The 22901-nt window shown below is 44.7% G+C and overlaps 1 protein-coding gene across 1 annotated transcript in view; it reads left to right on the plus strand.

The window, feature by feature from the left end:
* Positions 1-22901, plus strand: part of GAK (cyclin G associated kinase) — a 108166-nt gene that overhangs the window by 19597 nt on the left and 65668 nt on the right. The window contains exons 2-5 of the mRNA XM_056847974.1: positions 8305-8366; positions 13227-13286; positions 15048-15162; positions 18502-18644. Coding sequence (XP_056703952.1) covers positions 8305-8366; positions 13227-13286; positions 15048-15162; positions 18502-18644 — 380 coding nt within the window. The remainder of the gene's footprint in view (positions 1-8304; positions 8367-13226; positions 13287-15047; positions 15163-18501; positions 18645-22901) is intronic.

Raw genomic sequence — 22901 nt, forward strand, 5'->3', positions numbered from 1 at the left:
AAGGTAACGGTCCCCTGTGCAAGCACCGGGTCATTCCTGACCCATGGGGTGACGTCACATGGGGTGGTTTGCCAGGGCCTTCCCCAGTCATCTTCCTTTTACCCCCAGCAAGCTGGGTCCTCATTTTACCAACCTCGGAAGGATGGAAGGCTGAGTCGACCTTGAGCCGGCTACCTGAAAACAACCTCCTTAGGGGGTTGTTATATTGGTCTTGTATGATTAATACATTTGTTTCATGTTTTGGGGTGCTAATTTCACTTAGCCACAGTGCCACGGTTTTTGCTACTCTCTTGATTTAGCACAAGTTTTTTTCCAGTTAGTACCTGGAGGTTGGCAACCCTACATGGCAACCCTTGGTCTTCCAAACCAGGAACGTGAAAAGCAGCAACAGCAGTTAGTGCTCCTTGGAATGTCATATCTCATAGTTTATATGTCAGTTTGTGATTGAGGCCGGTCTTTGGTTGCATCCTAAATTTCTAGGCCACTCTTGGCCCTCCCCCGGCTTTATCGCCCACTTAAGGCTTTCAGGTTGTACTTTTCCGGGTGTGGCATCCTCTCTACGTAAACTGGGTTATAACGTGATCCCTCTCAGACCTTGAGGGATCAGAATGAAATTGCTGAACGTTGCGTTTGGGCTACATTGCCGCCTGTGAAGTTTGCGTGTCAGCCTGACCCCCTACACCCCTGTGCTTTTTGGCCGTGCGACCATATGTATATTGTAATTCAATCTTTCGCCTTGAAGATTGAAATGACAGAGTAGAGGTTAGCGTGCACATTCTGCGCTTCAGTCCAAATGCCGGCCTGACCTTTCTACCTGTTTTCGTGGGTGCCAGGAATGATGTGAGTCCAGTAATTTCCTTGAGTACCGAGAGAGAGGAAGAAAACTTGGTATGAAGTTTCTGGCAATTCTCTACTTGGAAATTCATCTTGACCTCTGCACTCATTTTTAAGGCCGTGTGTAAAATAAAAAAAATCAAATACGTAGTTGGTGTGTTTGAGAGCTGGTGTGGTATTGTTGCTGGACCAGACCTGGTCAGAGCTAGGTTCAAATCCTGATTGTTCCTTTAAGCTCACTGGGTGTCTACAATGTAATCCACTCCACAGTGATGTTGTAGGGATAAAACAGAGAAGCCACATATATTTCTCTGAGCTCCTTGGAAGAACAGGAAAGGTAATCTAATAAACAGTTCACCTGATAAGTGAAGCATGTTCTTGGGGAGGGGCTGTGGCTCAGTGGTAGAGCATCTGCTTGGCATGCAGAAGGTCCCAGGTTCAATCCTTGGCATCTCCAGTTAAAGGGACCAGGTAAGTAGGTGATGTGAAAGACCCCTGCCTGAGACCCTGGAGAGCTGCTGCCAATCTGAGTAGACAATACTAACTTTGATGGACCAAAGGTCTGATTCAGCATAAGGCAGCTTCATGTGTTCAACATAGTGCCTTGCTAGTTATAGATAATATCTGACCTCCCGTGTAGAGTTCATGCATTCCAGAACTGATCTGTCGCTCACATTCCAGCAGAGTGCTTAGGTGGTGTGAGCCCCTGAGTTCATCACAAGATATGATGATCTGACATGTGTGAGAGAATGTGAGAATGTTAGAGAGGCTATAAAGCTTGCAGAGCAACAATGGCTTTCTACTGGAAACATGTACGGAGACACAACCACTTGCAAACTGTACTAAAAAGACAATGTGGGGTAGGAAGATTTAAGGATCAGACTGAAATAGAGCCATTGTCAGTAGCGTCTGCTGTGGCTAATGATCGGCTGTCTGCTTTTTTCTGTTGCGCGGCAAGATAAATTCGTTGTTAAAAATTGTTTATCCTGCGCTGAGTTATTTCAATGCAGTAATTTGTAAGAATGTGCCAATTCACACCGTGTTATGCTTCCATGTATTATTCCCCCCCCCCACCCCCCCAACAGTGGAATCAATTATCAAGATCATTGAAGCTGGTAGAATTGACTGGTTTAAAGCCTTTGAGCTTTTGTGTGGAGCGAAATAGTGTTGTTTCTGAGCACAATGCTACTTTCAGTATCGCTTGGCAGGAATTGTTTAAGCGCTTTGTCAGGGAAGGGGAGGACCCGTCGGCGTGCAATTAATACTCCCACTTAGCGATCAGTGTTCCATGGTCTTGCGCTGAGCGTGTTTGTTCTTGGAATTATGTGCACTTATACTGGCCCAGGCTTTAATGCGCAGTCAAAGAATTACATTTTCAGGTGAATTGGACCACACCTTCAGGGATCTGTGTGGCTTTATGGCTAAATAAAGGAAAGTGGCTTAAAGAAACAGCCACTGGGCTCGTGATCGCCAGGTATGAGTCCAGATATGAGTCCAGGTGTGATGCCCCCATGGTATGTTGTCTCCCCCCCCCAGGTATGAGTCCAGGTATGATGTCCCCTAGCCCCCAGGGGGCTACACCTCCCCAGTCTCAATCTCTTTCTGATTTCTTGGTTTCTGTTTTCCTTTTGGTTGATGATGGAGCCAAGGAATAGAAAATCTTGAACAATTTCAATGTCTTCATTGTCAAACCCGAGGTAAAGGGCACCCCTATGTAAAGTTATTAATGTGAGCCAGCATGGTGTAGTGGTTAAGAGCGGTGGTTTGGAGTGGTGGACTCTGCTCTGTAGAACCGGGTTTGATTCCCTACTCCTCCACATGAGCGGCGGAGGCTAATCTGGTGAACTGGATTCGTTTCCCCACTCTTCCACGCGAAGCCAGCTGGGTGATCTTGGGCGAGTCACAGCTCTCTCAGCCCCACCTACCTCACAGAGTGTCTGTTGTAGGGGGGTGGGAAAGGGAAGGTGATTGTCAGCCGGTTTGATTCTCCCTTAAGTGAGGGAGAAAGTCGGCATATAAAAACCAACTCTTCTTCTTCTTCTGCCTCAAAGTGTCGAGGAGCCCTGTTTCCAGATGTGTGAAGTTGGCAATTGCTATAGTGTAGTGGTTGAGCTCTGCTAATGAAAGCTGGAAGCTTATCGGAGAGCTCTGGCAAAGCTTCTCCCCAAGTTTCTTAGCTATTCCTTAATAAGGCAGTGGAAGGAGCAAGAAGACAGATTGTTGTAAAGAAATGGTTTATTGCGGTGATGTGGCAGCTTCCTGGTTTTATTGCTAAGTTGGGATTTCATTAATGGGTTCCCAGGGGCATTACAGGCTTCTATTTCTTAGATGTTCTTGTAGGATTTCTGCCCAGGAACCTCTTGCCCTACTGGGAGCTGTCTTGAACAAATACAGGCATTTGTGAGAAAGGGTGTGTGTATTATAGTCTCTGTCAAGTCTAGGACTAGCATCTATTTTCCTGCCTCTATCTCTGTCATTGTTTTTCCCCCCCTCTCCTTTCTGGCTCTTTTGTTAAAAGTTCACCCCAAGTTGACATTGGCCTTGACTATCGCAAATGGATTTTGCTATGCGGATAAGACAATCCAGTTGCGGATTATTGCGCCGTCCTTGAGATACAGCAATGTCCAGCAGCACATGGTGGAAGCCTAATGATATCACAGTGGCCCTGCAGGAGTCTGTGATAGTTGTTTCTTGGGTATTTCACTTCCTTTCATTCACAAAGTTTGGGACTCTTCTCTTTTAAGAGAGATCCCGGTAGCGGATGCAGTTGTGAATGATGTGAAGAAAGTTTACATGGATCTAATTTATGTATGTAAGGGTCAGCACTTGAGAACTTGGGCTGAGTGCATGAACCACCTATACTGAAAAGTATTGTGTGTATAAATGGTAAAGGTACACATGAACGCATGAAGCTGCCTTCTACTGAATCAGACGCTCGGTCCATCAAAGTCAGTATTGTCTACTCAGACCGGCAGCGGCTCTCCAGGGTCTCAGGCGGAGGTCTTTCACATTGCTTACTTGTCTAGTCCCTTTAACTGGAGATGCCAGGGATTGAACCTGGGACCTTCTGCATGCCAAGCAGATCCTCTACCACTGAGCCACAGCCCCTCCCCAAGGTAGTCCCCTGTGAAAGCACCGGGTCATTCCTGACCCATTGGGTGTGAAGTAATTTTTAAAAAAACACCTCAGGACAGAGAAAATGTCAGTGGGTATCAGCAATAAATGAAGGGAAAGAGAGTAATTAAATGTTTGGTATTGGATATGTTGTCATTTCACATATGCAAATCCTCATTTTGATGAATTGGAGTGGGGAGGTGTATGCGTGAACAGGTATTTAGCAGAATGAGTTAAGAGTAATAAAGTAGTAGAAGGGGCTGTGACAGTTCAGATGGCGTGTAGACGATACCATTTCATAGTATTCTCCCATGTCAGCTCTTCTTTGGCAGTAGAAAGCTAGACTGGATGAAAGCTTCTAGCCAATCTAGTGTGGTATAGTTGCAGACTAGGATCTGAGAAACCCAGGTTCGAATCCTTGTGCTTCCGTGGAAGTTTCCTGAGTGACTTTGGGCAATTCCACACTTGTAGCTTAACCTACCTCACAGGGTTGTTGTGAGGATAAAATGGAAGAGAACAGAACAATGTAAGCCAATTTTGGGGAATAAATAAAGCAGATCCTTTCTGAGTGTAGATTTTGATATAGGAAAGTGTTACGAATATGATCCCTGGCCCCCATCCAGCAGTCTGAAGTGGTTCAGCCCATCCCACCACCTCAAGATTGTACCATCTCATTACGTTGCATGTGTAGATTCCTCCTGAGAAAAACTGTGGGACTTGGGGAGGTTTTCACTTATGTTTTTGGCCCCCTAGGCAGTAAACAGATCCAAAACATATGGCGATTCCCGGAGCAGACTGTCGTTGCTGTGTATGACTTACGAGCCATTGCAATGTGGCATTTCAAGAATGAGAGGCAATTTGCCGGCTCCACCTGTGACTCACTCATGCCGGGTTTCCTGTTAACAGGAAACGTATTTGTTTCCAGGGTACGATCTATTTTGCAACCAGCCATTCAACAGTCTGAAAGGTTGCCGAGGGTGCACACGCTCTGTCCCAGCGACGACAAATTATACCTCGTATGCACAGTTAAATCTTACCCATGAATATGAGTGCTCTTCTCATTTTATGTCTAATCACAGCTCCCCTAGGTACGTGCTGAACTGTCTTTCTCGAGCAACGGTGGCCGACTTTAAAAACAAACCCATTAAAATAGCACAATGGCATTTCTTAAGGTTGATGTCTCTCACCACAAGCCAAACGCATTTCGGCCTATATGGCTTTCCTCAGTGGTCTATTTGAATCATATAAAAGCATGCACATGTAAATATATTTGTAATGTGTGTGCATGCTTTATATATGAATCAAATAGACCACTGAGGAAGGCCATATAGGCCGAAATTCGTTTGGCTTGTGGTGACAGACATCAACCTTAAGACACACCATTGTGCTATTTTAACGGTTTTTAAATAATTTTAATTCTTATATAGCACTTCTAATAAATTACATTGTTTCATTATTTATATATATTTTTTCATCCCACCCAACCTTGGGTACCCAACTTCTGTTTTCCAGGTTGGGTTTTATTCCCCTCTTTTTTCTTCGACTTTTTTTTTTTTTGGCCAAATGGGCCACAAATAAAGGTCTAGCTGTATTGTTCTAGCGCTGGCTGGAGTACATATGCAGTTAGGCTTGCCAACCTCCAGGTGGAACCTGGAGATCCCAGAATTACAACTGGCCCCCAGGCTACAGACATCAGTTCCCCTGGAGAAAAGGGTTGCTCTGGAGCAGTGGTTCCCAAACTTTTCAGGCTATCGCCCCCCTTGGTTCCACAAACTCAATCCCAGCACCCCCTATCCTATCAAAAGCATTATTCATCACTTTGCATGACTCACTAAAGAAGATAATAACAATACAATTTCAAAACAGTATCAACTAATTGCGCATCTATTCAAAATCAAATTAAAACTTTTTAGTTGAAATTTATTCAACAGAACTGATGAACTTGATCCAATGGTACCAGCTCTCCAAAGTCTGGAAAAAATCTTTTTGATAGTTTCCACCAAATTTGCCAGCATGGTGCCATAGCTTGATCTATTGTAAATTAGTGAATAACACAGTTGAAGGGGCCCACCTCTCGGGCCCCCTGCTGCCCTCTTGCCTCTTAGTGCCCCCCTAGGTAATCCCACTGCCCCCCAGGGGGTAGTATTGCCCACTTTGGGAACCACTGCTCTGGAGGGTCGACTCCATGTCATCGTAACTCCCCAGACCCTGCCCTCCCCGGGCTTTACCCCAAATCTTCAGGCATTTCCAAATCCCGAGTGAGTAACCCTGTATGCCATTCTCCATGCCCTGGAGTGTGTTGCTTCTGTCTGTGAGGATCAAGCTTGTAATGCAGCGCAAGAGTTTCATGGTATTTGCTGGCATACCTGTGGCTTTACTGCTATATTAGGGTGGCTGATTAATTCATTAATTAGCTTGTTGAGTCGGGTTCTTGTTTTGCTCACGCTGAACTTGCCTGCTTTGTTTCAATGCTTATTGTACGGTTCATGGGAGCTGTTCTTCAGTTGCCTTTAGATCAGTGGTTCCCAATGTGGGGCACATGCCCCACAGGGGGCAGTTTGATTTTTAAGGGGGGCAATTTGAGAATGAGTTATTAACTGTGATTTTTTTGCATTTCTTATGGTTCTAGGGGCTTCATATACAGTATATAAATATATATTGTGACATACACATTTTAAAAATTACAATCAGAATGTACACGGCGGTCAGCTGGTGACAATGGAGAGGGGGAAAGGCCGCTAAGAATTATATGTCACGGGGAGGGGGCATCAGGATTTTAGAGATGATTAGGTGGGGCATGGCCAAAAAAAAGGTTGGGAACCACTGCTTTAGATTGTTTTTTGTAGTGGGGTTTGGTTGGAGTGCGTGTCTTAGCTCTTGTTATCTCTTAGATCAGCGTTCCTCAACCAGGGTTCCCCAGAACCCTAGGGTTCCGCGAGACATTGCTAGGGGTTCCGCGAGAAATTGAGATGAATAGGCTAATCATGTATAAAACATATGTAGGGGTTCCCTGAGACACTAATATTATTTCAACGATTCTGCAAGGGTAAAAAGGCTGAGAAACGCTGTCTTAGATTGTGAGCTTCCCTGAGAACCTTTGGACTGAGGGTGGGATACAAATTTTTAAATACAAGTGAGAGGCCCACAATAACTCTCCCATTCCCCCTCCCCTACCCCGGCTACTTTCTTCCCACCACCACTGCTGGCCACCTTCAGCAATATTTACTGGGGTTGCTAGACAAATCTGCAAATGGGGGCGGAGATGTTGTAAAAGTGTTGTCAAGATCTTTTTTTTAACAAAATAGAGAGGGTTAACCCCCCCCCATGTGTACTTTTTTTTTCATTGTCTGATTTTCCCCCCTGCCAACCTGGAGGTTTCTCCAGGCTTGTAGAAAAATCTCCCTTAAGAACATACAAGCATAAGAAAGGCCCTGCTGGATCAGACCCAGGCCCATCAATTCCAACAGTCTGTTCACACAGTGGCCAACCAGGTGCCTCCAGGAAGCCCACAAACAGCATTATCCTGCCTGTGTTCCAAAGCATCTTATCCTGCATTGGCCCAAGTCAAGATTTTTGATCCACTCAGGGTTTGGGTGGGTGATGAGTTCAAAATGAGAAATGTAGGTGCTGTGGCTGGGCCCACGCCCTCCTGATTCCATCCAGCACTGCCTCATACTCCTGCTGCTTATGGCTCCTGAGTCACAGGTTGGTCATGCGCACATTTAAAGAACATGGGCTTTGGATGCTTAGGAGGATCCTAGGCCTGCATTCTCATGCAGTTTGAACAGCCTAGGGGATTTCTGCCAAACATTTAAAGAACATGGGCTTTGGATGCTTAGGAGGATCCTAGGCCTGCATTCTCATGCAGTTTGAACAGCCTAGGGGATTTCTGCCAAAGTTGTTCATTGGCGTGCTTCTTGACACAGCTTGAAAAAAGTGACTGGATTAAATAACATTGGTTGTTCATCCTAGAAAGACCACATTAGGGGAAGTAATATAAGGATACCACACAAGGTTTTTTTTTGTTTTCTTTTGATGCTGCAGTGCACATAGTCCGGGAAAATGAGAAGTGGTCCATGCAATAGATAGGATGTTACTCTTCTGAACAAACCAAGCTGTACTTCTGGTTTTTTTTTTGTTTTTTTTTACTCTTTAATGCACCAGATATTTCACAATAGAAAAACTAGTATCAGGGACTTAAAGCACCTTTTGTTGAAAGAACGGTGTTTTAATCACGATTAAATCTGCTGAGTTATATGGTGCACCCTTTTCTTTCAGGTGAGACATTATATTTTTGCAGCTAACTGGTTACATCATGAGGAAAGTTCAGATTTCACTGTTGTCTTTTCTCATCAGGTGGTTTTGCTTTTGTATACGAAGCTGTGGATGTCGGCAGTGGCAAAGAATACGCTTTAAAGGTAAGCACCCCCCCCTTTTTATTAGAGCATCAGCATCTGTTGTTGAGCTTTGTAATGTAGTGAATACGAAAATAGTGGTGGGCTAGTACCCCTTCATTGGGGCCAGCCAAAACATCACCAACTAGAGAGCATGCTTTTGAGCCCATCCAATCTCTACTTGAACACACGAAGCTGCCCTATACTGAATCAGACCCTTTGGTCCATCAAAGTCAGTATTGTCTACTCGGACTGGCAGTGGCTCTCCAGTGTCTCAGGCAGAGGTCTTTCACATCACCTACCCGCCTAGTCCCTTTAACTGGCAATGCTGGGGATTGAACCTACCCGCCTAGTCCCTTTAACTGGCGATGCTGGGGATTGGACCTTCTGCATGCCAAGCAGATGCTCTACCACTGAGCCACAGCCTCTCCCCAATCCGGCACGGACGCCCTCCACCCACGCGCCTGGCGCATGCACCATGCGCAGGGCCTGCCCGCGGGCAGCTCCTGGGCAGGTGAGATGCTTCAAGTGAGATGCTCAGCCAAACCAGGAGGTGGGGGATAAATTACTTATTATTTCTGTATTTTATTTTATTCTATTTATACTTCACACTCCCCCAGCCATGCCGGGCTCAGGGCGGCTTTCAAAAACACACAATACATGTGGGAGCAGGAGCTGAAGGTTTAGAGGAAAGGAGTCCCTGAATCTTGTGGTGAATCCCACACCGTAAGCGAGCATAGTGGATGTAGCAGTTGTTGGTTCCGGCTATTTGACCATGGGTTGTGGGTTCTGACTATTTGGCTGTTCTGACTGTGAGTTCACATGAGCATTGGAAGTGCCATGGCTCATCAGCAGTGACAGTCCATTTCATGCTGGAACCTTCCTTGTGGTTCGCCTGTCTCCCCCCCACCCCCACCCAGGGGCCAGAGCCGAATTGTTTGGATTTTTTTAAACCATAAAATCAATTGTAGTGTCCGGCTGTTGTAGGGCTCCTGCCCTTTTAGTTGGTTTTTTTCCTGTTGCTGTAGGCTTAGTTTTGTGTTTTTTCTGCAATTTCCATTGTTATTTGATTTTTGTTGTTTACTGTTTTTATAGTATTTTGAAATTAAGCCTGCTTGCCCTTTGTTCAACCATATATTGGTAAATAAACAGTTAATAAAAAAAACGCACAATACGGTATAAAATACATACTATATAAATTAAGAATAAACAATTTAAAACGAAATGTTGGTAGGCATAATGTACGAGTCTAAGACTTAGCGTGGAGGAGCGGAGGAGTTGCGTGGACAGGTGGTCTTGGGTGTTACCGAAGACCACAGGGAGTAAGGAGAAATTGCTGTTCTCTCGTCTGAAGATTTAGAATCCAGCCATTCATTGGAACACACAGGCCCTTTCTAAGGCAGAGAGCAAAAATGAAGGAAAATCTGCTAGCCTTTTGGCAAAACTGGAGATGAAAGGAGGTAGTGTACCGAGTGAACTTGAATCGTGTTGATTAGGGGTTTGAGGGAAACATTCCCCATAAGCTGATGATTACGTTGGTAGAAGATTGTTCTGTTCCAGGTCTGAGATCCTGTTCCTGGAAGGCTAAACTCGCTTTTCTTCAAAACAGGGAAGGCAGGTAGCGACGTCGCTCCGTTCAGTTCTGCTTAAATAAGTACTACTGTGCCTTTCCTTCTGTGCAAACGATGGATGGCAGTATTTTCCCTCCCCTTTTGCCTCCAGCCCAGTTGTTTCTACCGTCAAGTTCTGATTCTTCTTTGGATCAGAACTTGAAGCCGGAGTTCGTTCTGCTGCTGACCTGACTCCTGCATTTGGCAGTTTTCCTTTCAAAAGTTAATTTGCCGGGGGCAAACCACAGCTTATTTAAAAGCTCCTGAATTTGCCAGACCCTGGTTGAGCAAACTAGTGCACAAATGCACAAAAGCCGCTAGCCAGCAACTTTGTACTAGCCCTGCCTGCCAGCACATACATGGAGTGATTATTTCTGGCTTAAAATAAGGCCAGGTTGCTTGGTTGCCTGGAGGAGACAGTTACTCATCACAGGTGACCAGGCTGATGTCTCCATCCTGAGCTGCTATGTCAGTTCCATAGTGATGTGAGAATCAGCCTGGGTGAAGCAGCTACCATATCTTAAATCTCTTGTGAATTCACCGTTTTCTCCCTGCCTTTTGAGCCCAGAAAGAAACAAGGGCTGTCTCAGATGCAGAGGCCCCTCCTGCTTAATCGTCTGGCCCCTGAGACATTTTCCCTCAATGCAGCCCTCATACTGGGGTCATTGTAATCTTGCCATTTGATGCTGTACTTTTTTTGTTTTGTTGGCAAACTCCTCTGAAACGATAGCAGGAGTAGTGATTGAAAGAGATGGGGGAGCCCCTCCAAACAAAGCTTCATTGCTATGGCTTTTGTGCCATAACAATCCAGAAAAGGTCCCGGTGTCGGCAGCTTCGTCGGAGGCATTTCTCCGACTGCTTTTGATGGACTGCAGGCTGCCGGTCCTTTAACAAGATGGCTCTGGAGCATTTAAACAAACCGCATGCTCAGAAATGCGCATTTGTGCGGCGATTGGAATCACAGATAACTGCTGCTAGGCAAAACATCCTTTTAAAAGGACTCATGGTGTAGTGGTTTGGAGCGGTGGACTCTAATCTGGAGAACCGGGTTTGATTCCCCACTCCTCCACATGAGCGGCAGAAACTAATCTGGTGAACCAGGTTGGTTTCCCCACTCCGGCACATGAAGCCAGCTGGGTGACCTTGGGCCAGTCACAGCTCTCTTAGAGCTCTCTCAGCCCCACCTCCCTCACAGGATGTCTGTTGTGGGGAGGGGAAGGGAAGGTGATCATAAGTCGGTTTGATTCTTCCTTAAGCAAATCAAAACCAACTCTTCTTCTTTTCTAAAAACAATTGTTAAAATAGTACCTGGCCTGCATCCTCCTGAGGCCTCTGCAAGGCCTTCACAGAGAGGGGGGCGATTTTGAGGTAATCGGGTCACAGTTACCAAAAAGCAGCTTGCTGTTCACGAAACTTTGTGGAAAACATGTTAAGTCTATGTAAACCAAGGGTCCAGTGGCACTTCAGAGGCAAGCAGCATCTATGTCAATATAAACCTTCCTTAGTCCTGAAGCGAGCTGTGACCCAAGAAAACCCATATTGAAATAGCTGTTGTTCATCTTGAAGGCACCAGTGGACTTCTGTTTTTATTTTACTACAGCAGACGAACACAGCTCCTTCTTTAAATGTATGCTTCATCCTTCTTATGAGCTGTTTTTGCCTCTGAAAAAGCACTTAAAAATATAGGATATGGAAAAGGTCCAATGGAGGTGGTGCTTTGGACCAGCAATCTGCAGCTTTTGCAGAGCTGAGACATCGCTGTTAACTCCCAGACTGCAGTGTGAGACCCACTGAGCTGCAGGAACGTGACATCATGGTCGTGTGACAGGAAGAGCTGGAGTTCAGGTCTCGCCAATGCCATGGGCAGCAGATCAAGAGGGCCTGGGACAGGAAATGCAAGCGAAGCACCGCAAGGTGTAACACCGTGAGGAACAAGCCAAGGGTCAGAACACTGGACGAGTCATCGTCACTGCTGAGTGACCTCGCCTCGCAATCCCGCCGCTCTTCCCGATATATGTTCAGAGAGAGGCCGGTGGTGTGGTCCCCTCGTTCTCTACACGTGTGCGCTAGCAGCCGAACCTTCCCAAAAGGAGCAAAAACAAAATGGCAGCTCCATGGGGGGAGTCCAGCTCCACGACCTACCTGATGGTCCTGACCCATCAAGTTTGAAGACCACTTCTTTTGCAGGGTGGCTTAATATGTTGGGAAGAATCAAGCTCTGTTTCTGGATGATATTAATTTAGACGGGCATTTCTTGAGTTAACTGGTCACATTGGGCATGCTGGAGTAATGGGAATTGCCTCGGTTTTGAGGGGAAAGTGTTTCCGGTCCCCATATTAGTTTTTGCGGGGTGTTCCTTAGCAGCCAAATGTAGTGGTACTAATCAAATATAGTGCCGAAAGGAAATGATTGCAAAGGGGAGTGGAGATCAGCCATGTGCGCGCGCACCCTTGAGGCAGGAACGACCGGAAATTGAGTATGCTGCTTCCATCCTGGAATGGCATACTTGCAGATAAATGCCTGCAAATGTTCAATCCTGTATCCGTAACCACAAGAGTCAGATGCTGCTTTTTCATTCTTTTTAAAAAAGCAAAAATTAGGGACCTACAATTGTTGACCAGACATTTAAAAAAGCTGCATTTGTTTGCGGGTTCCAAACACAGTTATTTACGCGTGGAATTGTACAATTCTTAAAGCTGGTTTTGATGCTATATTTAATCAGTTTTTCCCCCCTTAAGTGAGAATAGTTTCTGCACCTGACTCCGTGGGTGGGAGATGATAGTATAGGTTGAGTTGGTACTTTAAAGATCCTATTTGCAGCAACGTCTATTACCTCCACTGCTCCAAATGGAGTGTTACAGGTGATAAAAGCTGTAGCAGCTGACCTCCCCGAATTGTCTGTTGAAGAATGGTATTGCTGTATGAGCCCAGAACTGGTCCTCCCACCTGCTTGCTAGTGTCACAAGTTACCTGATAACTCCAGCTGTTTGGGAATAAGGCGCCAGAAAATGAGTCAGAATACCAATACTGTAAGCTGCTCCCTGTATTTTAACCTTAAGAGGCCCGTTCCAGCCCTGGGCTCTTGTTGAAGTTTTCGGACACCTTTCAGAGGCAGCCCTATGTAAGAAGCTCTGTCTGTTTGATTAAAAAAACCACAGACGTGTAATACTGGATCCTGTACCCAAACCTCATTTCTTCCAGACTTTTAATGCATATTTCGATTAGGCTGAAACAAAATTCTTGTTTTTTTTCCTGCCGTTTTGTTTTATGACAGAGGTTACTGTCCAATGAAGAAGAAAAGAACAAAGCCATCATTCAGGAAGTTTGCTTTATGGTATCCTTTTTAAAGAAGACGATAACTTTTGGATAGTTAAAGCAATCCTTAAGGAACAATCACATTGGGGGTCGTTTCTTCAGCCTTTTATCCTCTCACTCTACAACGATGGTTTCTGAAAGACCAGATTTGCTGTAGTTTTACAAGTAATTTTTTAACCATTTCTTAAAAATCCTAGCCTTTGACTAATTCCAAGTTTTCTTTTATACCACATTCTGGTCCTGAAATCAGACATCTTTCCTTTGGGCATGGCTTCGTTTTCATGCTTTTGTGGCAAGCCTGGGACTTTTTGAACCCGGGCACAATAAAACCAAGTATGCCGTGGGACATTTTTTCATGGCTTGATTTTTGTTGAGGGCAGTCCGTGCCCTTTTGGTGCAGCTCGGTTGCCATTTGAACCACGGCTGAAATAATCTAATAAAATGGTTAGCGTGATGTTCTGCCTTCAGGCAACACTGCCAACTGTGGTTAGTTAGGGTCTCTCGAACCAGAATTCGAAACCATGGCTTGAAGCTGGTTTTTAACTGCAGGCCTTCTCAGTTGTGGTTTTGTAGGATGTCTGGTCCCTGCCATCGCCCTCTCCAGGTATAGTGCAAAGATACTGAAATCATTATTGGTTGAGGCAGAATCTGAGTGTATGCCTGCAAGCCCAACCCGGGTTTCATTAACTCACTGAAGGTAAAATAAGGTGTGGTTTCAGTGTTGTCTGAACCGAGCATTTGTGTTGGAAGCAGCGTAGAATGATGTCACGCCCATAGCCCTTAAAAGTTCATCCTAAGCATGACAAGCCAGCATGGTGTAGTGGTTAAGAGTGGTGGTCTCTGATCTGGAGAGCCGGGTTTGATTCCCCACTCCTCCACATGAGCAGTGGACGCTAATCTAGTGAACCGGGTTGGTTTCCCCTCTCCTACACACGAAGCCAGCTGGGTGACCTTGGGCTAGTCCCAGCTCTCTTAGAGTTCTCCCTGCCCCACCTACCTCACAGGGAGTCTGTTGTGGGGAGGGGAAGGGAAGGTGATTGTCAGCTGGTTTGATTCTCCCTTAAGTGGTCGAGAAAGTCGGCATATAAAAACCAACTCTTCTTCTAAATCCAATCATTCCTTATTGAGAGGACAGTTGTGGTATTACCAAACTGTTGAATTATGAGCTGAACTTCGATCTCCTCTTCTTGATCCAAGACAGCACCCTCTGTTGCTGGTCCACTTCCTTCTCCCAAAGCAAGTTGAGTTTGACTGGCCCTGAGCACGTGCCAGCAGAGGGAAACCAATTGTGTTTTATTGTATAATGCAGGGGTGGGGAACCTTTTTTCCGCCAAGGGCCATTTGGATATTTGTAACATCATTCATGGGCCATACAAAATTGTCGTCACTTCCTCTCCCAGCCCTCTGTAGTACAGAGGGAATAGGTTTCTCCATGGCCCGGGTGGGAGAGGGTTAATACAGTTTCTTGGAGCTGCTAGGTCCTAGCAGCTCCATAGCTAACAACTCTTCTGCAAAGGGGGAAAAGGTTCCTTTTCTCGGCAAAACAAACTCACATCCGCCTTGAATAGAGGTTATTCCTGTCCACAGGAGGGGATGGATCGTCAGTCTTAGATCCTTCTGAGCTAGAGATCTGTCAGGACCCACAAAGGGCCAGGCCAAATGATTTCGCGGGCCTTAAACGGCCCCGAGGCCTGACGTTCCTCACCCCTGGTATAACGTGACTTCGCAAATGCGTTCTGAATAGAGAAAGTTTTGAAACTTTAACAACTGAAAACTCCAGAAAAAGCTCTCTGGTCACCCCAACATTGTCCAGTTCTGCTCCGCTGCCTCAATAGGCAAAGAAGAATCCGATACCGGGCAAGGGGAGTTTCTTCTGCTGACAGAGCTTTGTAGAGGTAAGATCCTGCTTACGTGAAATTCTAATGATCGCCTGTGCTAGGAGTTCAGCTAAGCAGGCACTCTCTTGAGACACGACTCTAACCCAGTGGACAAAAACAGGACTACTGATGGTCAGACAGGGAGAGAAGGCCACAGTGGCTGTTTTCACTGTTTCGCTGTTAACACAGCGGCACGCTTTGGTTTTCTGTTTTGGTTATATTCACATGAACACATGAAGCTGCCTTATACTGAACCAGACCCTTGGTCCATCATAGTCAGTATTGTCTACTCAGACTGCCAGCGGCTCTCCAGGGTCTCAGGTGGAGGTCTTTCACATCACCTACTTGCCTAGTCCCTTTAAGTGGAGATGCCAGGGATTATAATAATATAATTTATTGCAGTCATGTTTGTGTGTGTGTGTGTAAAGTGCTTTCAAGTCGCAGCCGACTTATGGCGACCCCTTTTGGGGGTTTTCATGGCAAGAGACTAACAGGGGTGGTTTGCCAGTGCCTTCCTCTGCACTGCAACCGGGGTGTTCCTTGGTGGTCTCCCTTCCAAATACTAACCAGGGCTGACCCTGCTTAGCTTGAGATCTGACAAGATCTGGCTAGCCTGGGCCATCCAGGTCAGGGCTTTTGCAGTCATAGACCAGTAAATATAACATTGCACTGCTATGCTACAAATCCAAAATCTCAAACCTTACATTTAAAAAAACTGGTAACAAGACAAATGAAAAACAGATAAAATACTATTTGCAGTATAAAAATTGGAGCAGAGTTTCTATACTTATTACATTTCCTTATCCTTTCCATTGGCCCTTTTCTTGCTTCGGGCTTTTATCACCCCAGCACAATGCTGGGGATTGAACCTGGGACCTTCTGCATGCCAAGCAGATGCTCTACCACTGAGCCACAGCCCCTCCCCATTCCTGACACTGGCATTAGAAGCAGTGTTGGGGAAAGGCACGATAAACATGACAAAGGAATGTCTGAGAGCAATTTTCTTCCCCTTCACATGGTTTCGCACGCTTCTCCAAGAGAATAAACGGGTACTAATTAGAGCTGCAAGCTTTAATCACAGCTTTAATTGCAGATTAAAATTTGCCCTCTAATTAACTAGCGTGGCTGAGACTGAAGGGCACGCTGCTGTGGGGCCCGCAGACATGCATTTTCCCTTGTTCCAGTGCCAAATCAGAAGAGAGAGAAGCTTAAAAATGGATTCCCCCCCTTCTGTTTTGTCTTTAAAACTAGCGGATATTTTACATTTGAAGATGCTGTCAGTGCAATACGATGTATGTTTTCTTCTATCATTAAGGACCACGGGAAGCTGAAGCTTAAAAGGCTAATGGGACATATCCTTCTCCAGTGGCCCTAGACTCTAATTTATTTTAATGCTTTAGGATATTTCTCAGCCATGTATCCATGTAAAGTGCTCAGAATGGTTTACAGCGGAGGGGCCGTGGCTCAGAGGAAGAGCCTCTGCTTGGCATGCAGAAGGTCCCAGGTTCAATTCCCGGCATCTCCAGTTAAAGCAGTGATTCCCAAAGTGGTCAGTACCACCCCCTGGGGGGCTGTGCGATTACCTAGGAGGGCACTAAGAGGCAAGGGGGCAGCAGGAGGGTGCTAGAGGTGGGGCCCCTTCAACTGTGCTGTTGGATAGTGTAGGGGGCACTGGGGTTGAGTTTGTGGAACCAAGGGGGCGGTGGTCTTAAAAGTTTGGGAACCGTTGAGTTACAGGGACTAGGCAAGGAGGTGATGTGAAAGACCTCTGCCTGAGACTCTGGAGAGCCACTGCCAGTCTGAATAGATAAGACTGAGTAGATCAGACCAAGGGTCTGATTTAGTATAAGGCAGCTTGATGATCTCACGATTGGTACAGCTGAAAATCGGATCAAGCAGTTTCATAAAGAGCAGTAACAAAGCCATTTAAAACAGGCCCGAGGTCAAATGATCTTGGCAGTCTTTCCTTCCTTATGGAGGTTTACTAGCAAGATGTCCTGGGGAAGGATTAAGAGTTGGAGCTGCCTCCCACTTCATATGTAGGATGAGTCTTTCTCTTGCCTGCCTTAGAACGAGGGTTGAAAACACCTATGCATCAAACTGCCTGAGTCAGACCTCACTTCTGTCAAAGCCAGTATTGTCTGCTTTGACTGGCAGCAACTTTTCAGGGTTTTATTACCACTTCATCCGTTTTAAAAAAACTGGAGATATTGGGACTTGAACCTGGGACCTTGTGCATGTAGAGCAAATTCTTTACCAATGAGCCAAGGCCTCTCTCTGAGGCTGGGTGGTAGATGCTTAAATCTGTGTGGGAATCACTAGGAATAGGATCGAAAGCACAACAAGCGTTGGATGTGTTACGATGGGGAGGGGCTGTGACTCAGTGGTAGAGCATCTGCTTAGCATGCAGAAGGTCCCAGGTTCAATCCCTGGCATCTCCAGTTAAAAGGACTAGGCAAGTAGGTGATGTGAAAGACCTCCGCCTGAGACCCTGGAGAGCCGCTGCCGGTCTGAGTAGACAATACTGACTTTGATGGACCAAGGGCCTGATTCAGTATATGGCAGCTTCATTGTTCATAAAGCGTGCCAGTCGGCCGAACGGGGCCAGCCATGAGTTTAGGTGAGTCTGGGGTGGGAGTGGGACTTGGGTGCCTTTTCGCATTGCCTGTGGCCCAAGAAGGGGGGAAAAAGAAGAAGAAGAGTTGGTTTTTATATGCCAACTTTCTCTACCACTTAAGGGAGAATCAAAGCAGCTTACAGTCACCTTCCCTTCCCCTCCCCACAACAGACACCCTGTGAGGTGGGTGGGGCTGAGAGAACCGTGACTAGCCCAGGGTCACCCAGCTGGCATCATGGGTAGGAGTGGGGAAACAAACCCGGTTCACCAGGTTAGTGACCGCCGCTCACGTGGAGGAGTGGGGAATCAAACCCAGTTCTCCAGATCAGAGTCCACTGCTCCAAACTATCGTTCTTAACCGCTACACCATGCTGGAAGTAGGGAAGTAGGAAGGAAGTGGCATAGCTTCTGTTTGTGTGGTGGACAGCTTTGGCCTCATCCTCTGTTCTGGAACTTTCTGTGATGCCCGGTGGGCGAGAACGAGTCTCAGTTCTCTCTCTGAGGGCATAATCTATGGAATTTCCTTCCTTCCTCGGGTAGTGCCTGATGTCAACAGGTAACGTAAGCTCTGCCTCCTTTTGCCCTGAGAGGCACGAAGAGCACATCTCAAACAAACAGTTATTTTTTTTAGATAAACTAATAAGAAGCCTGATGATATTGCTAGAGTCTTGTACAGCTGATATGAGATTGCCTTTTTGCCCGGAGCGAGAGTTTAACATGCATTTATGTTATGTCAACAGGGCAAGTGGTAGAATTTTTAAGGAGAGCTGAATCCAAAGGGGCCCTCTCCTGCGATACGGTGCTGAAGATAGCTTATCAGACGTGCCGGGCCGTGCAGCACATGCATAAACAGAAGCCTCCTATTATTCATAGAGATCTTAAGGTAAGAGATCCTCAGCCTGATTTATGCAAAGGAGGAACGTTTCCAGCTTAATTACAAAGCTGAAGCAACAGCGGTAGCTGGGATGTGTTTTGCTCATGTAGTAACTCGAGAAGTATTGCACGGTTTCATGAAAGTTACTAGATAAGTGAGCTGAGAACAAAATGTTGGACATATCTTTGGAACTGACTATGCATAATGTTGTAACAAGCTATGTCTAGGACTGCCCTTGAAGACAACCTGGAAACAGCAATGGGTTCAGAATACAGCAGCTTTATTATTGTCCGAGGCTAGCTAGCAACATACCTTTGAGTATCTGGAAGCAGCTGCATTGGCTGCCAATTTGATTCCAAGTTCAGTTCAAGGTGATCAGACCCTTGGTTCATTGAAGTCAGTATTGTCTACTCAGTATTGTCTCCTCAGAACAGCAGCGGCTCTCCAGGGTCTCAGGCAGGGGTCTTTCACAGCACCTACTTGCCTAGCCCCTTTAACTGGAGACGCCAGGGATTGAACCTGGGACCTTCTGCATGCCAAGCGGATGCTCTACCACTGAGCCCCTCCTCTGGTTATAAAGCTGTTCATGGTCATGGACTCGCATATCTGAAGGGCTGTCCATCCTCATATTCCCCATGGACTGATTATTGTCCTCTAGTCGCTACTTCTGACTGTTTCCCCACTTCAGGTTGTCCACTTGATGTCTACCAGAGCCGGGACCTTTTCAGTAATGGCTCCTACCTTGTGAAGGGGCCGTGGCTCAGTGGTAGAGCATCTGCTTGGCATGCAGAAGATCCCAGGTTCAATCCCTGGCATCTCCAGTTAAAGGGACGAGGCAAGTAGGTGATGCGAAAGACCTTAGCCTGAGACCCTGGAGAGCCGCTGCCGGTCTGAGTAGACAATACTGACTTCGATGGACCAAGGGTCTGATTCAGTATAAGGCAGCTCCATGTGTTCAAAAGGGCTTCCCAAGGAAGTACGGGGTACATGTGCTATCCTTATAAGTCTTTAGGGGGCACTGTATTAGCTAGAGCTTTTAGTGGGGTTTGAGCTGCAGGCTTTTTTCTGAAGGGTGGAATTACAGGATTTTATAGTATTATGTATGGTTTTAACTGGGAATTGTAAACCTCTATGAGCCACAAGGGAAATACTTTAATACTTTAAGCTAGGAATGCACATGGGGGTGGTTGCATGCATACCTTTTCTTATGTTGCATTATAGATCCAATTAAAATTGGTCTGGAGAATATTTCGCTGTGTAACGTTTTGTCCATCCTTTCATGGTACGGAGCGCCATAGCCTGAAAATCCATAGACGCCTCAGAGATCGTACATCTTCGAAGTTTAAATCTTTGACTAAAGAGGATTTTAAATCAAGATGTCTCTTAAAGAGTTTATTTCCGTAGCCAGTGAAAACATGTCTAGGCAGCGGATAGGAAGAGCAAACACTTAAAGATCAGAAATCTTTTCACTAGCTGTTCTATAGGAGTATATCAATGTGACTTCACATGAATACATGAAGCTGCCTTAGACTGAATCAGACCCTTAGTCCATCAAAGTCAGTATTGTCTACTCAGACTGGCAGCTGCTCTCCAGGGACTCGGGTAGAGGTCTTTCACATCACCTGCTTGCCTAGTCCCTTTAACTGGAGATGCTGGGGATTGAACCTGGGACCTTCTGCATGTCAAGCAGATGCTCTACCACTGAGCCATGGCCCCTCCGTGTGTAGGAGTGGGGAAACAATTCCAGTTCACCAGATTAGCCTCCGCCGCTCATGTGGAGGAATGGGGAATCAAACCTGGTTCTCCAGAGCAGAGTCCACCACCCCAAACCACCCCTCTTAACAACTACACCACGCTGGAGGTTGATGCCACAGAGCACATTGGTGCTCTGATGCCTTTGTTGAAGATCACTGCCCTAGTGAAACGCACTAACTGCAGAGGTCTAGTCAGGCTACTTTTGGCCCCACGTGAGCGGCCTTTGCATATGGTTCTAGGGAAGGGAGCGGCCGCTGGATCTCACTGCAGAGTACTGCCGAGACACCCCCCGTTATTGTAAGTGAACAGTCTGGTGTGTAGGAGAAGGAAATGATTTGTTTCGGTGCCACGTAATACAAGGCCAGCACTCAGCAATTCTGGACAGAATATTATGTTTTCTGCTTCAGATTGCTTTCTCAGAGTTGTATTATTTATGAATGTACCTCATCTGAAAAACCTAGGGAAGGACCGCTTCAACTCTTTCAATCAAAAATGCATGTAAGAGCGAGTGGAAGGGTTTCACAGCCATTAAGCAGTATTTTAAATAAATGGAATCGGTGGAATAATTGCAGGCAGAGCCTATATCCTGTTTGGGTCTTTGTATTAATGATTACCAGATACATTCTGAAACTTTCTGTAAGATGTTTGGCATTGGTGGAAGGGCATGGGGGGTATGAAACATGACCCAATGCCCCTTTTTCTCACCATCGTGTTTTTTTGTCTTTTTTCTTTTTCTTTTTTAAATTTTTTATTATTTTTATAACATAAAACAAAACAAAAAAGAAAAAATACAAATCGATACCTTCAATATACATAATATAACTACATTATATGATAACATACAAATTATCAAGATATCATAACAAACCACCACCCACCTTATTAAGTGTCCCATCACCAGTGTAAGAGACTTCCGGAGAAGTGTTTAAGCAGTTTAAAGTTAAACATATAATCAACAATTCAATTGTTCTATTGTATCTATAACTCGTTCCCTATATTAGTAAAATTCATTTTTGCCATTTTTTCCCAATATGCAAAGGCCTTTGACCAAGTACTGTAGTTTTAAATTCTTCCAGGTCCTTCCCATGAAGGGAATCAGTTAGTTTGGCCATCCGCATATATATCCATAATTTCTCTCTCCAGTCTTTAATTAGAGGTCTATTTACTTGCTTCCAGGATTTAGCTATTGTAATTCTCGCTTCAGCAAAGCTATATTGACATATGACTCTATCACTTTTATTCATTTTCTCCTTGGGAATTCCCAGTAAACAAAATGCAGGTTCCATTTTTACTTTACTATTAATCAGATTACAGGTCTCCTTCACTACTTTTCTCCAAAATGGTTTAACCTTTTTACATACCCGCCATGCATGCATAAAAGTTCCTTTTTCCGTTTCACATTTCCAACATAAATCCGTCAATCCTGAATTCATTTTATTTAACATCACTGGTGTAATATACCATCTATAAAATATCTTGTTTAGATTCTCTCTTATTTCATTAGTAATTGTGAATTTAAATTCGTTTTTCCAGAGCCTCTCCCAAACCTCCAAGTAAATATTATATCCTAAGTCCCTCATCCATTTTACCATCACTGGTTTAATCCTTTCTTGCTCTAAATTTACTTCTATTAATAATTTATAAACCCTCCCTATCATGCCTTTATTTCCTTTATTTAATACTAATTCCAATTTAGATTTATTTCTATTAAATCCCACTAATTTATCTTTATTAAATATATCCTTTAATTTATAATACATAAACCAATCTTTAATATTAAGCTCTTCTCTAAGTTTAAGGGACCACTCCCCTTCTCTGCACTCCGTGATTTGACTATAATTACCTATGTCTTCTAAGTTAAGCTGTTTACCTCTTTTCATAAATGCTTCTACTGGATTAATCCACCCAAGGGTTCTAACTTCCAAAGATTTTTTATATGTTTTCCATACTTGAAATAAACTAGATCTAATATGATAATTAAAATCTTTATTTACTTTGTGTTTTTCATACCATAAATATGCATGCCATCCAAATCATAAATTAAATCCTTCCAATTCAAGTAATCTGGGATTCTCTAATAAAATCCAGTTTTTTATCCAAACAAAACAAGATGCTTCATAATATATTCTTAGGTCTGGTAAACCCAGGCCCCCTGTTTCTTTTAATTCTATTAAATTGTTATATGTTAGCCTATGTCTTTCTTTTCCCCATAAAAAGTTCAAAATTTCTTTTTTCCAGGTTTTAAATTTTTTTGCTCCTTTCAAAATTGGTAAATTTTGAAATAAATAAAGCATCTTAGGTAATACCATCATTTTAACTACTGAAATTCTTCCCCACAATGATAACTGTAATCTTTCCCAATTTTTAAAATCCATAACGATTTGTTGCCAAATTTTAATATAATTATTTTGAAATAAATTTAGATTATTTGAAGTTAACCATATTCCTAAATATTTAACTTTAGATTCAATAGTGAAACCTGTCTTACTTAATAATTCTTGTTGCTGTGAG

This window comes from Euleptes europaea, chromosome 4 (genome assembly GCF_029931775.1).
Source record: "Euleptes europaea isolate rEulEur1 chromosome 4, rEulEur1.hap1, whole genome shotgun sequence".
NCBI lineage: Eukaryota > Metazoa > Chordata > Lepidosauria > Squamata > Sphaerodactylidae > Euleptes > Euleptes europaea.